Genomic DNA, 15156 nt, shown 5'->3' with positions numbered 1-15156 from the left:
GATGCTTACGAGGCAACAACAGATTTGGAATAGAAGTTCTGGTTATAGCATTGGACTTCAGTTTTCTTGTTTTTTCTTATTCAGGAATCTGAGTGGTTCTTAATTGTAGCTATGTTGATTTTAATGGAAAAAACAGTAAATTGTTTAAATAGGAGGGTATTATTTTTAGCAGAGAAAAAAATATAACTTTATTCGGCCACACCACTTTCAACAAGGCAATATCACCCGACCATCCCTCCAGTTGTAAGAAAATGAAAATAAAAGAAACAGTAAATAAGCAAAAGAGAGTACCTAATGAGCAGATGTTTTGGCCAACCATAAATCAATTTAATTCGCAGCACTAGCAGGGGACGGTCTATTTTTCCTTTCACTTTTCGGCTTTACAGCATCTTTTAAACTCTTTGGTGTAGTTCTTTGCTGACTCATACTTGATGTCCTGGATAACCCAGAAGAAGCATTATTGCTCTTTGTTTCCTCAGAATTTGATTCGATCAGCATTGTCCTTGCTTCTTTTTTGTGATCCACTGTTGATGATCCTACAGAATCGACGTACAATCTTCAGATGTTGTAATGACCTTGTGACAAGTCATTGGTGCAGCAGACACATCATAAACATTAGAAACATGTTTGAATGTGAACCAAGGATTGCTGATCTGTGCTCTAAATAGCAATAAGAAAATAATTAACTACTAAGGCTTATTAATCGTGGCACCATGAAAATTAAGGAAAAGGCCGGGAATTAGATGTCATATAACTGCAAATTAACATTTTTTTCTTACATGAAAAACCTGGCAGATTCTATTTTCCAATTCTTATATCAGAGTATGGAGGATAAGTTTAGAGGTTTTCTATCTTATAACTGAATATCAATATTAAGTTGAGAGGTTCAACTAAAGTAACTTTCTTTAACGCTTAACCCCAGTTACAGCAAACAGATCATTTGTGGTACATAACACGGCTTGCCCCTAACAGAGTAGAACACCAGTCTCTTAATACATAATGTTTCAGATGATTAGAACTATAAAAGCCAATACAGCAACAAAATTAATGATGGATGTACATCTAATAACTTTTGCTTCAACATCCATCTGATAGCAAGCACCAATGCATGACGTCCCACACCCCGTGAATCCAATAATACATATTTTTAGGACCGTTTCATTTTACAAATTTTGAAACATAAGAGAGACAATAAGCAAGTGTCACGTAATTTAGGAAGAAGAATGAAGACCTGGAAAAATCTGGGAACTTCTGACAAAAGTTGGAGGTATACTCTGAGAGTACGGATCCCTGTACGTTAAGAGTCAATCTGAACTCAAACAAAATAAATTTTGTACCAAACCTAAATATAAATAAAATAACACAAATTACAGATGAAATTATCCAAAAAAAAAGTTACCAATTTGAAGGGCCGCCAATAAATGAATCAGAATCTTTTCTGATGAAGTTGATATTCTTTTTATTAAATAGAACAGTTTCTTTTGGAATGCCAACAACAGTTTCTGTATCAAAGGTTTTTGTGGATTCCTCTTTGAATTTTTGAGCTTGATGTTCTGCAAGCTGACCAATCTGATTACCCTTCATGACACTATCAGGTACAGTAATATCAGGTGCAACCAATGCATTATGGCGCTTTACTTTCCGAAGTGCTCTCGCAGTGTTGTATGAATCTACCTAAAACAGGTCAAGCCAAAAGCCAAATGGTTATAGAAAATAAATACAAATAATATGGTATGAGCGGCTATAGACTGAAACCCTTAACTGCTTGAAACTATTTAAAAAAATCATCTTTCAAATACGTAACATAAATAACTCAAAAATAACAACATAAATATCCATGTCCACCACAATAATTTTCCGCATTAATTTACAAGTGTAGCTAAATGACTTGAGATTATACAGAAAATTACTGCTCCATAAATTTAGGATGCGTTAACATTAAACAGTTGTTCTAGAAGATGGGGGAAGCCAATGATAAGCCTTGGTATCAAAAACAACCAACAAATCAAGAGAAATTCAGCAAACCGCAGATTTTTATTGATAAGAAACTAAATACGAACGAGCGAGATACAATGGTCCTCTTTGGAGAGGAGGACCTCTTCCAAATTATAGACGCTGCTAGAATCTCTCATAAAAATAGTGGACAGCAAACACCCACAAAACTCATCAATAACATCCTACTAAAACCCTAGACAACTCCCCCTTAAATAGCCCTATAACACAATAACCTAAATAGGATCGTTCTAAAAATTTAAATATAATTTAAGAAACCTTCCTTAAACAATTAAACATAATTTAGGAAACCTTCCTAAACAAATAAATATAATTTAAGAAATATTCCTAAACAATTAAACATAATTTAGGAAAACTTCCTAAAAAATTTAAACATAATTTAGGAAACATTCCTAAACAATTAAACATAATTTAGGAAACATTCCTAAACTATTAAATATAATTTAGGAAACCTTCTAATTAAATAGAACTTTCCTAATCAAAACCTCTCTCATTAAATCCTTCCTAACACAATAAAAATATTTGGAACATTCCTAATTTAAAACCTTCCTAATAAAAACCTTACCGAAACACCTCTCCCTTCATTACTCTCTTTGCATAACAGCTCTCCTAGGCCTCACAAAGCAAGCCGAATTTCCCCTTTGGCTCCCCTCCTGCTTCCACTTAGCCTTGACTAGTTCACCTCCTATTGGACTGGCCGGCTGGGTTAGTCCAAGCCTTCTCCTGTTGTTGCTACCTCTCTTGCTGTTGTTGCCCCTCCGGCTACCAGTCCTGCTGCTGCTGCCCCTCCTCGTTGGCATATCAATACTCCCCTCTCAAAGAGACACCTTATCCTCAAGATGGAACAAAGGTATTATCCATTTAAAAGTCCTCAATATATTCCAATTACAGGAACAGTTGTTGTTCCTTTCCCTGCCCAATGGAATCGAATCTCCAATCTCTTCCTTGTAATAACTACAGAAAAGGTTTTAACAATTGCCTTGTTTGAACCACTAGCATTATCTCTGATATTGAAATTCTTTAAGACAAGTTTCCCTTGTATGTAAACACCAAATATCCATCTTCCAGGGAATGAAATATCTATTATAATCAATGATTATTATCTCAGCATAGTGCAACTTAACACTGTAATTCCCGTTGTTCAAAATGATGGCATTGTGCTTTGCATTTAAAACTTCAAAATGGGCTCTATTTGGACTTCTCCCATGATTAGACATTGTAGATGTAACTAGTATGATTAGATCGATGTAAAAGTTACTCGTTAACTCGTCGAAATCAACATTTGACAACTATCTTTTATGGGTGTGTCTAATTCGGTGTTGATATTCCACGAACTACGGAACCACCAAAACATTACTTGAAAGGAAACTTTGTTCATAAAAGCAAACACCCTTCCATTAGGGATTATAGCATCTGAGCAAAATTCAAGCCCCAGTTTTTCATGCAAAAAATAATAAACCTTCTCCCAATGATTAATTATCATAGCTGCAGAGAAGTTTGAAAGGTTGGATCTACGATCACCCGATGGTAACTCATCTGCCAGAGCTAGCTCACAAACTTTTTCCTTGTTCTGGCTGGTAGTTTCAGATGAGTGTGCTTGCATGAATTGATTTTAATAGATGGAGCAAACTTGGACCAAGAAGTTCTTGTTACTAAAAATTAATAATTTTTTATCAAATATTCCTGCTAAAAGAAGAGCAAGAGATGAGCCCAAGCCATCTCCATTCGTGAGTACTCCAACACGAGCTTTTCTAGGGTCACCCATCAAGTAATGTAATCCTTCACAGAGCAATTTTGATGTCACATTAATAGCAAGAAGATGTGCCACTAGCTTTGAATCATCTAAAGTTTCAGGAGAAGTGATGTCATGTAGTATAGATTCCTTTGCAATGTATGATTTGACAAGTGAAATAAATGTTTATTTCTTTCCCGCCATCAATGACCTAAGGGTTACAGTGGTGATAACGACTTTCAGAGAGAAACTTCTCAAAAACATCTGTATTTGAGGTAATTTGTCCATAGTAAACTTGCTCCTGAATCCTAGGAAGCTCTTCACTCATAGCACTTAGAGAGGATTCTTCACTCGGCTCATGTACAAGACTATTTAGCAATAGATAGCACTGCAGCTTAGATAGCTCAAGCTTGTAAACAAAATGGGTGGTCCCTTTAGCCTCTTCCTTATATTTAGCTTCTCTTTCAACTTTTAGAAGCATATCTTGGGGAGGACATCTGGCCTTAGCTAGCACCGTTTCCACAAATGCTTCATCAACCTAATGAACCTGAATAACATATGTCGCATCTTTTATCTTTCTCACCCTAGGATCGCCACCACCCCAATAACTTCCTCCTCCTACCGTGTAACGGTTGTCATGATCCCTCCATGTCTCCCCTTGTATCGAGGGTGGGAATCCCACATTTCTTCCATCCGCCATGCATGACTCGATCCACATAACTCAGCTCGACCCCCTCCATCTCTGGCCGCCCAATCCCCTTGCATGAAATGCCTCCCATAGTGGTCGGCCCCACCACCTCCACCACAAAATTCCCTCCTTGTTGTTCCCCATCCGAAAACCCTACTCTGCCACTTATCGGAACCCTAGGAGGTGGCTCTTAATGAAAAGAGCTCTCTTCGTTGAACTTTTCCTGTCCGATCTCTTTCCTTTTAGATTCGAACAAGGAAATCCAGATCAAAGCTTGATTAGGTTTAGCAATTGGAATCATCGATGGGGTTTTGGATCGCATCTCCATGAACTTTCTCATCATCTCCTCCAGAATTATCATTCCCTTTGGTTCAGCCCTAGAAATTTTTGGTGAACTTCATAGTTCATACTATATCTCGATTACTTTCATCATCATATCTTCCAAATTCTCAAACCTTCCTTCCATTGCTAAAAAATGCTCATTCAACGATCCCACATCCATTCGCAACTGCTATACTTCTCCCTCCAACTTTTCTTCCAATGCCTCAACTCTTCTCCCGGCCATCGGTGCCAAGAAATTGCTATGTACCAATTTGATACACCTTGGTATCAAAAACAGCCAACAAATCAAGAGAAACCTAGCAAACCACATATTTTTATTGATAAGAAACAAGATACGAACAAGCAAGATACAATGGTTCTCTCTTGAGAGGACCTTCTATCCCAAATTCTAGATGCCACTAGAATTGCTCACAAAAATAGAAAACACTCACAAAACTCATCAATAGCATCCTCCTAAAACCCTAGACAACTCCCCCTTAAATGGCTCTATAACACAATAACCTAAATATATTCTTCCTAAACAATTTAAATATAATTTAGAAAATATTCCTAAACAATTAAACATAATTTATGAAATCTTCCTAAGCAAATAAACATAATTTAAAAAACATTCATAAATAATTAAAAATAAATTAGGAAATCTTCTTAAGCAAATTAAATATAGTTTAGGAAACCTTCCTAACCAATTAAACATTATTTAGGAAACCTTCCTAACAAAATAAAACTTTCATAATCAAAATCTCCCTCATTAAATCCTTCCTAACACATAATAAATATATTTGGAACCTTCCGGATAAAAACCTTCTTGAAATACCTCTTCCTTGATTACTCCTGATGCAAGCAAGAAATTAGAAAAAATCTAATTTTTGCTTGCAAGAATATTACAATTCCTAGGAAATAGAAATGATACAAAGACACTCTTGAAATAACAAAAACAACAACTTTATAACATATAAAAAGAACACTTACAACTTTTGACGCTACAAAAAAAATAAAGGCACCTAAAGGAGCTTGCATTCGTCGAGAAGAAAGATACAGGTGGGGTGGTCACTTGCGGCGAGAATAAAGAGATTAGAAGCAGAGATGAAATATAGCTCGCAAGCTATAGAGAGGAGAAGAGATGGGGGACATAGCTCGCAAGCTATGCCCAAAGAAGAATCTCCAAAAATCAGTCACATAGCATCTAAAAACTCTCTTTATTCACTAATCCTCACATGTTTATAGAACCTAAGAGGGCAGCCAAACAGCCACATAAAAACCCCCCATTTAAACCAATTAAAAGCATGAAATAATCACATAACACCTGAAAAGACAGCACAAAAATCAGGTAAAGCAGCCATGGGAAAATAGCCAGGAAAGAAACCGAAAAGGCAGCACGGGGGACTGGAATAATCACCCAGCAAAGGGAGGTAAAGCAGACACGGGAAACAGCACCAGGGGAGAACCGAAGGGGCAGCACAGGAACCAAAACCAGCACCCAGCAAGGGGAGAAAGAGCAGCCACGGAAAACAGCACCAGGAAGAAACCGATGAGACACAAAGGGGAAAATGCAAGGATTCAACTACAATTAATGAGCTTATAGAAGAATATTTTTCATATTAATGAGCTAACATTAGCTCAAGCATTTATGAGCTTGAACCAAGTAGTCCCCAAGACTTTAGCTCAAAACCAAAGCAGCCAAGGCTCAATCCGAGAGCAACCAAGGCCCAACCAGAGAGGTAACAAGTAGCCCAAAGACCAAAGAACCCAAGAAGCTTAGACCCCCTCTCTTGCCTACATCAATTCTCCTCCGGTTGAAAATGCTCATCTCCTGATGAGTTGTCTTCAAATCTTGGAGATCTGGCATTTCAGACTCTTGAATTAGAATGTCATACTTTTGTTTGATGGCTAACATTTCTCGTTCAAATTCTGCTAGAAGTGAACACCTCTTAAATTCGAATATCTCGTCACATAATTGCAGTTCTTCTTGAATCTTGAGTAGTTCAATCTATATCGGGTCTGAAGAACTTTCTTGAGGTGAGATCCATTGGCTTTTAGGAATATATTCTTTAATTGCATATGGTTTACTTTCTTGATTGCTTTCCACTTGATGTTTATCCATCTTGACTTAAAAAGGACACAAAACCTAGGAAGACACCAACCAAAGCTCTGATACCAAATTGATGCAAGCAAGAAATTAGAAAAAAGATTACAATTCCTAGGAAATATAAATTATACAAAGACACTCTTGAAATAACAAAAACAACAACTTTATAACATATAAAAATAACAATTATAACTTTTGACGTTTACAAACACAAAATAAAGACACCATAAAGGAGCTTGCATTCGTCGAGAAGAAAGATACAGGTGGGGTGGTCACTTGCGGCGAGAAGAAAGATATTATAAGTCGAGATGAAATATAGCTCGAAAGCTATAGAGAGGAGAATAGATGGGGGACATAGCTCGCAAGCTATTCCCAATGAAGAAAAAACCCTCATGCTTTTTTATCTCCAAAAATCAGCCACATAGCATCTAAAAACTCTCTTTATTCACTAATCATCACATATTTATAGAACCTAAGAGGTCAGCCAAACAACCACATAAAAACCCCCATTTAACCAATTAAAGGCATGAAATAATCCCATAACAGCACCTGAAAAGACAGCACAAGAACCAAGTATAGCAGCCATGGGAAAACAGCCAGGGAAGAAACCGAAAAGGCAACACAGGGGACTGGAATCAGCACCCAGCAAAGGGAGGAAAAGCAGCCACGGGAAACAGCACCAGGGGAGAACTGAAGGGGCAGCATAGGGACCAAAACCAGCAGCCAGAGGAGCCGAACCAGGAGGGAAAAATCGAAGAGACAAAGGGAAGGGGAAGGAACCAAGGGGAGGAAATCAAGGGGCCACAAGGGGGGGGGGGGGGGGGGGCCCATATTAAAACACAAATTTGGGGGTAATTAAAGCCAAATTATGAGCTGAAACATAAGTAGAAGCTCATTAATGAGCTGACTCAAAAAGAAACTTACAAAAACTTTAACTCAACTTATTTTGACCCCCCCTGCCTACATCAATTCTCCTCCGGTTGAAATTACTCGTCTCCTGATGAGTCGTCCTCAAAATTTTTGAGATCCGGCATTTAAGACTCTTGAATTATAATGTCATTCTTTCATTTGATGGCTTCCATTTCTCGTTCAAATTCTGCTAGAAGTGAACGCCTCTTAGACTCGAATCTCTCGTCATATAATTGCAGTTATTCTTGAATCTTGAGTAGTTCGATATGTATCGTGTCTGAAGAATTTTTTTGTTGTGAGATCCATTGGCTTTTAGGAATAGATTCTTCAAGCTCATTTGGCTTACTTTCTTGATTGCTTTCCACTTGATGTTTATCCATCTTGACAACTTTATGACTCACCAAGACTCACACCAACCTAGGATTTACTAACTTGCTCTGATACTAAATTGATGCAATTAAGAAATTAGAAAAAATCTAATTTTTTCTTGCAAGAAGATTACAATTCCTAAGAAATAGAAATGATACAGACACTCTTGAAATAACAAAAACAACAACTTTATAACATATAAAAAGGACACTTACAACTTTCGACGCTTACAAACACAAAATAAAGACACCTAAAGGAGCTTGCATTCGTCGAGAAGAAAGATACAGGTGGGGTGGTCACTTGCGGCGAGGAAAAAGAGATTATAAGCCGAGACGAAATATAGCTCGCAAGCTATAGAGAGGAGAAGAGATGGAGGACATAGCTCGCAAGCTATTCCCAAAGAAGAAAAAACCCTCAGGTTTTTTTATCTCCAAAAATAAGCCACATATCATCGAAAAACTATCTTTATTCACTAATCATCACATATTTATAGAACCTAAGAGGGCAGCCACATAAAAACCGCCCATTTAAACCAATTTAAAGCATGAAATAATCCCATAACATCACCTAAAAAGACAGCACAAGAACCGGGTAAAGCAGCCATGGGAAAACAGCCAGGGAAGAAACCGAAAGGGCAGCACATGGGACTGGAATCAGCACCCAGCAAAGGGAGGTAAAGCAGCCATGGGAAACAGCACCAGGGGAGAACCGAAGGGGCAGCATAGGGACCGAAACCAGCACCCAGCAAGGGGAAAAAGAGCATCCACGGGAAGTAGCACCATTTAAAAACCGAGGAGACACAAAGAAAGGGAAAAGGCAAGGATTCAACTCCACTTAATGAGCTTACAAGAATAATAAATTTTCATATTAATGAGCTAACATTAGCTAAAGCATTTATGAGTTTGAACCAAGTAGTTCCCAAGACTTTAGCTCAAAACCAAAGCAGCCAAGGCCCAACCAGAGAGATAACAAGTAGCACAAAGACCAAAGAACCCAAGAAGCTTAGACCCCCTCCCTTGCCTACATCAACTCCACTTTGCATAACAGCTCTCCTAGGCCCCACAAAGATGGCAGAATTTCCCCTTCGGCTCGCCTCTTGCTTTCGCTCAGCCTTGGTTGGTTCAGCTCCGGCTGGACTGACCAGCTAGGTTGGTTCAAGCCTGCTCCTGATGCTGCTGCAGCTGTTGCCCCTCCTGCTACCGCTCCTCATGCTCGTGTTATTACTACCCCGCCTCGTTGGCGTATCAGCCACACTTGGGGTACCAATGAAAAGTATGCCATTACTTCCACAAATCCAAAAAAAAAAAATTAGTGTGATATAATAGCCAGTGGTTTATGGTCACATGACTAGGATTTTCTTTCCAAATAAATTTTGATTTCAATTATAAGAAAATGATTGTTTATGATATAATATTTCATGCAAAGATAAAAATTCTTCCCATGTTACTTTTGCACATGTACCTTCCCCATTAAAGCAGACAGTTATTGTGTTCATGAAGCCAATTGATGTTATAATTGAGGAATTTGAACTACTTCTACCATAAAACACTGGGTATATAGTGCTTTAAAACTAAACAATAACTCCATTTTAAATTTTAGTATCTCAAAGCTAAACACCTCCATCGCCTGCTTCTGTGTAGGGAGCATCTTCAAGTTGAATAGTCTTAGTTTCATGAATACAAAACTGTAAAAGCAAAAAAATGATAATACTTCAACAACTGCATTCTGACATTGGACTCACAGCATTTTTAATTTTACTGGTTATATCAACAGCTTTTAAAGCTGCAAGCCGCAAACAATGTGTGATCACACTTAATGAGACACCATCTCCTCCAGCCTTTTGCACAGCACAAACATCACCATTTGAGTTCAATGTAGCGGTCATCCTACCCCCCATGATAGCCTCTTCCTTGTGAGTTGGATCGATAACCTACTGAACATATCATAATAAAAATTGCTTCTGGAAAAATAAAAAAGTAAAAGAAATGATAAAACAGAATTAAGCCGGTAAGTAAAAAACTCAAACAAATGTGTAGGAAATCGTACCATGGCATCACCTTCATTGAAGAAAGCAAACGTTACTGCAACTGGCATATGATGTATTATCAAAGGAAGTGGTTCCCTGACCTATATGGATCATGAAAATAAATAAGAAAATGAAATGATTGTTCAAATTTAGTAAAGCTAAAATCACAGGAACAGCTTAAGAAATAAGAAAAACATAAATTTGTTAGCAATAATAAGGACAACGATTTTGTGCAATGCAAAAAATTATCAGATTAGGATAATGAGGTGGCTACAAACCTCAGGATCATGAACAACAACATCCTGACCATTTTCACCTCCCAGTGTGCATTCAGGCTTTCGATAGGTCAAGAGAGCAGCCAGAGCAGCAATATTGGCAGTGTCAATGAGGTTTCTGGCACATTAGGTCATTCAATGAAGATGTGATAGATGATAACCACGAACAATAATAATAAAGGTAAGTCATCAAGGCATTGAACTGAGCAAAAAACGAGGCAATGCACTCATCTTATTCAAATAAGGCGCCAAGTTCTAAAAAATACATAATTAAGCGTTTTGGCCTAATATATGATGCTGTCATCTAAAAGATAATAAAACCAAATTCAAGGCACATACAATCCAAAACTGAAAGATGCACATACTGCACATTATTTAAGAACCAGCACTTATGACCAGCATTGATAATACACTTTTGTTATTTTGATTCTATGATAAGATAAAACTTATCATAATCATTTCCATGCAAACCAAAATAACATAAAACAATAATAGCACACAAATTACTAATCAAACGGTAAATATTGTAAGTGGACAAACAAATGTATACATGTAAAGTCAAAAGAAAATCATGGCCAAAAGCAAATGTAGAAGCTGAACGAGATAGGTAATTGGCTACCGTTAAAAAAATGAAAAGGGGATATGAAAATAATTAGGTCACAAAAAAAATAGAAAAACACTAATCATATGAAGAAGATAGGTGTTTGGCTACATCTAAAAATGAACTGGGAAGATTGAAATAAGTATGGCATAATAAAATATATAAAAATACTAATCATATGAAGAAGCTTGAAGGAAAATATCTTACATTGATTATAGTTCAACACCATTTTAAGATATATACCAACTAGCAACCACAATACCAAAACACTGAAAACAACTAAATGCTGTAAATGCTAGATATGGAGAAAGCATCAGCCTAAGATGCCTCAAATCTACAAAAAGACGCTATGATGCACTCTACTTTCTAACATAAAATGCCTGAGAGGTGACAGATGCTTGGAGGTGTTTTGCTTCACATGCACACCATTTGATGCAAAGTGCTCATGCCTCAATAAGCATACGCTATGAATGCAAAATTAAGTTTGAAAATCATTACCCTCCATTGTCAAGAATGTGAAGGTCTACACGTATTGCCCACACTGACTTCCCAGCAACAATGCATAAGGATTCCATATCCACAGCCCTGCTTTCCCTGCAATACATTTTTAATCTGTTAGAAATAGAGCTTTGATCATCCTAAACTGTAAATAAATTGGCGAATGAAACAAATATTCTTGCTAAGCAAAAGGAACTAAATTACCTCAGACCACGATCTATTAATCGCCCAAGTTCAATTGCAAACTCCCCAGGCCGCCCAGGCTCAAAAGCAGGATCAGCCATTGGTGAAAATTCAGTAAATATTGCAAGCGTCCCTTCATTTGGCCTGTCCCTATAAGGTTGGACAATTTGACCACTGACAAGACCAATGACATGTGTCTCACCAAGCTGAACCTCCGATGAACCATCTTCCCTACAAATTAGACAAATCTAACCTATTGAGAAAACATTTGACTGAGTCTTGCAAAAACAGTTAAATAAAAAGGAGATCAATGCTATATATTTATATCAACATTTTTTTAGCAAAATTCCACTCAATTATATGTTGCTTTAGCCCTCCAAATTGGGGGTGTGAGTAAAATAAACTCGCGAGCCAACTCGAGCTCAACTAATTAATAAGGACACAAATAGAGCTTATCGAGCCACGAGATCAAGCTCAAGAGCAGATTACTACTCATATATTATATGAGCTCAAATTTGAGCTTGATGAAACTCAGCTCATTTGCTCGTCAAGTTACTCAAGAAATTGAATACGGAACTTGAGCCCATGAGTTAAGCTCGAGCCTTCAACTAATCAAGCATGTTGAGCTTGAGTTTAATGTATGAGCTCAACTCTCAAGCTCAATTTAAACTCTATCATGAGATAGGCAAGCCGAACTCAAGTTAGCAATGGCTCAACCTTCACTTTACTTGTTTACACTCCTACTCCCAACTGAAACATGAATAACTAAAGATTGGAAAACTCACAAGTCACAAACAAACTTATGGTACCATAATTAATTGTTGAATAGGATGAATAGTTCTGAAGTTTTAATGCTTCCATTGTATTGCTCAATACTATACTGCAACATTTTATCGCAAATATTAGCTAAGTACGTTTATTTTAAAATTTTAACCTCTTCTTTAAAATTCTTTGTGACCAATATTTTTCTAATTTATTCACAAGTCATTATCCCTAATTTCCCAATATTTGCAACATTAACCTGCTTTATTTCAAATAGTTAAATGTAAGTTACAACAACTAAAAAAGAATTCACCAAAAACTCATTGATTTGAAATATCACTTCTTACACTTATGTTTCTTATAAAAAATTCACCCAAAATTATTATTAAAAAAAAAATTATTTTGTTCTCAATAGATTTTTGTTCATAGAGATTAAGATGGTTCCATGGCTAATAACTTAAAATGAAAACTTAACTACTACTGTTTTAAATATTCAGGAATTAAACTCTCTGAAAACATTTTTAAAAAGCTCAACTATTTATTAAAACAAATATTATATTACAGCTTATATCCACAGTTGGTGTTGTTGGTCCTAAAAATGAACAGCTAACTACCAACAATACTAGCTTGCGCTATTATAATTGGTTTTTCATATATGTTTTTTTTGTACATGCGACTATAGCAATTAAGGACAAAGCAGAGAGTCGCACATAATTCTAAAGCTAAAAATCTTTAAATGAGAGAAGATGGAAACCTATAATAAAATTTTCATGAAGGTCAAAGTAAGAATAGGTGGGATGTCTTAATTTCTTTAACTAAACAGTAATAAATTTAATCAACTCTATCGGGATTTGTAGAGTATGAACAACTTATTATCAGGCATATAATTTATAGGTTTAATCCCCCGCACTATACACCTTCAAGCTTTCTATATTGACCTCCAACCTATGCACCAATATCTTTTTCCGTAAAGAAAAACTAATCCTTTGACATTGCTCATATGCTGCAGTATATGGTAACAAAACCATTCAAATTTCCACAAACGCATGATTAAATCAAAGATACATACAGAAAAATTCTAAACATGAAATAAAAACAGCGTTAAGTTAATTAAAGAAATTAAAGAAGCATGCCTTCCAAACTTGATAGTAAGCTGGCGGTAATCGACGGGACTGCGGCCATCAACTCGGATGTTTTTACTGAGAGCGCTCTCTATGAACTTCTTCTCATTAATGGTCATATGCCAGGTATTAGCCAGCCTCTGCTCCATCCCACCCCTAGCTCGATTGAATCAACTTTAGCAATGGAAATCAATCAAGAAAATCTACAAAAAATGCGGACAACTTCATTTCCGTCGAGAACCGTTTGAACTAGTGAAAAATAGGGTTTTATAGAAGAAATCAAATAAAATGCAACAATAACATTTAGGGGCTGTTTGGTATCGGATTTATGCTAAATCCAGCCAACGGTTTTTGTGCGCGCGTTAAATCCCGGCGATGGATAAATCCCGGATTTATTCCTAAATCCCTCGGTTCAGCGGATTACGGGATTTGGCCGATAAAGCGAGCGAAAGGAAGAAAGTTACCTTCACAACCAGCGAGCTCCGTTGTTGCTTCCGATCAAAATGTCGTAACTTCCGATCCGACAGTAAGGGAAAGTCGTCAAAAGAGCGTAGTCGAACGGCACGAAGGAGCCGACGAAGCGACGCGTGAAATCTCTGCACCTCCTGCGAAGCAACGAAGCCGAACAGCAACGACGAAAAGAGGCAAACCCTAGCCGCCTCTAAGTTATTTTTTATTAACTTAATTAATATAAATTAAAATATTAATAATTAAGTAAATTAATTAAAAAGTTAATAGTATAATTAGTGTATAATATAATTATCTTTGTTGATATATCTTAAAATATATATTATTAAATATATAATATTATAATTAGTAATTTAATAATTAAGTTATTTTCTAATTAAATTATTTATCATTATAATTTATTAACTATAATTAAAATTAAATTTAATAAGAAAATCGTATTTAACATGTTATTAAATTCATAACACATTGATTTTAATCTTTAATTATAAATTTTATTTTGAAATTTTTAATAATTTATTCACATTTAAATCTCTAACTGTCACAAATATTAAAATAGATTATCAAATAGTTTCTCAGGATTTAACATTTATCATACCAAATAGTTTTAAGAATTTAACGCCCTTGGGATTTACTAAATATAGATTTACAGGCTTTAGTAAATCTCACTAAAGTTAAATCTCACTTGTTGCCAAATAGCCCCTAAGTGTACCTCGGATGAGAAATTGGTATGGCAAGCCTACCATCAAGTGAACCAAAAATTGATACAAGAGAAGAGGTTGCGTCGAACAGAGAACATTGAGGTACCAGTGAAGCATGGGTTGTAGGGTTCTTGTTGGGTTTTATGGGTGAATTTGATATTATATTCCTACTTTGCCAAATGTTTCCCTTCAGCAATATGTCCTACAAATTATCACTTATGAAAGTTTAATGAAATTATCATATAATGTTTGAGGTCATTAAAGCACTTAAATATTGAAAGAATTATATATGGTCAAATGAATTAACATAAATCATCTAATGGAGTGTTTGATGTGGCACAAGATGTCCACCAATCAAAGCTTAAAGCAAGTAGCACATTGA

General features: G+C 36.3%; 1 protein-coding gene across 3 annotated transcripts; it reads right to left on the bottom strand.

Moving 5' to 3' along the window:
* Positions 1 to 311: 311 nt before the first annotated feature.
* Positions 312 to 14261, bottom strand: LOC110101363 (exosome complex component RRP45B). Of its 3 annotated transcripts, none has more exons than XM_020829227.2 (10): positions 14070 to 14261; positions 13618 to 13808; positions 11744 to 11953; positions 11540 to 11635; positions 10444 to 10558; positions 10186 to 10266; positions 9881 to 10069; positions 1400 to 1674; positions 1232 to 1290; positions 312 to 536 (listed from the first exon to the last, which is right to left on the bottom strand). In XM_020829227.2, exons 2-10 carry the CDS (start codon positions 13752 to 13754, stop codon positions 328 to 330), a joined length of 1371 nt encoding a protein of 456 aa, XP_020684886.1. In that variant the 5' UTR covers positions 13755 to 13808; positions 14070 to 14261; the 3' UTR covers positions 312 to 327. The 3 variants fall into 3 exon arrangements, with proteins under 3 accessions (XP_020684886.1, XP_020684887.1, XP_020684891.1); XM_020829228.2 differs by having other exon boundaries at positions 13618 to 13761; XM_020829232.2 differs by lacking the exons at positions 312 to 536; positions 1232 to 1290; positions 1400 to 1674 and having other exon boundaries at positions 9931 to 10072.
* Between the last annotated feature and the right edge of the window lie 895 nt (positions 14262 to 15156).

Source organism: Dendrobium catenatum, unplaced genomic scaffold, assembly GCF_001605985.2.
Source record: "Dendrobium catenatum unplaced genomic scaffold, ASM160598v2 fragScaff_scaffold_853, whole genome shotgun sequence".
NCBI classification, from domain to species: domain Eukaryota; kingdom Viridiplantae; phylum Streptophyta; class Magnoliopsida; order Asparagales; family Orchidaceae; genus Dendrobium; species Dendrobium catenatum.
The sequence above is the reverse complement of the archived record's forward strand: the minus strand, read 5'-3'. Positions and strand labels throughout refer to the sequence as shown.

Bases quoted from the DNA above. Each gene is read 5' to 3' on its own strand.
- LOC110101363 (XM_020829227.2), bottom strand. From the start codon at position 13,754: ATGGAGCAGAGGCTGGCTAATACCTGGCATATGACCATTAATGAGAAG. The intron at 11,954-13,617 runs GCATGCTTCTTT...TCTAATTTGTAG, and splicing joins CTTACTATCAAGTTTGGAAG to GGAAGATGGTTCATCGGAGG. The intron at 1,675-9,880 runs GTGAGTCCAATG...GACCTGTTTTAG, and splicing joins CCAGTAAAATTAAAAATGCT to GTAGATTCATACAACACTGC.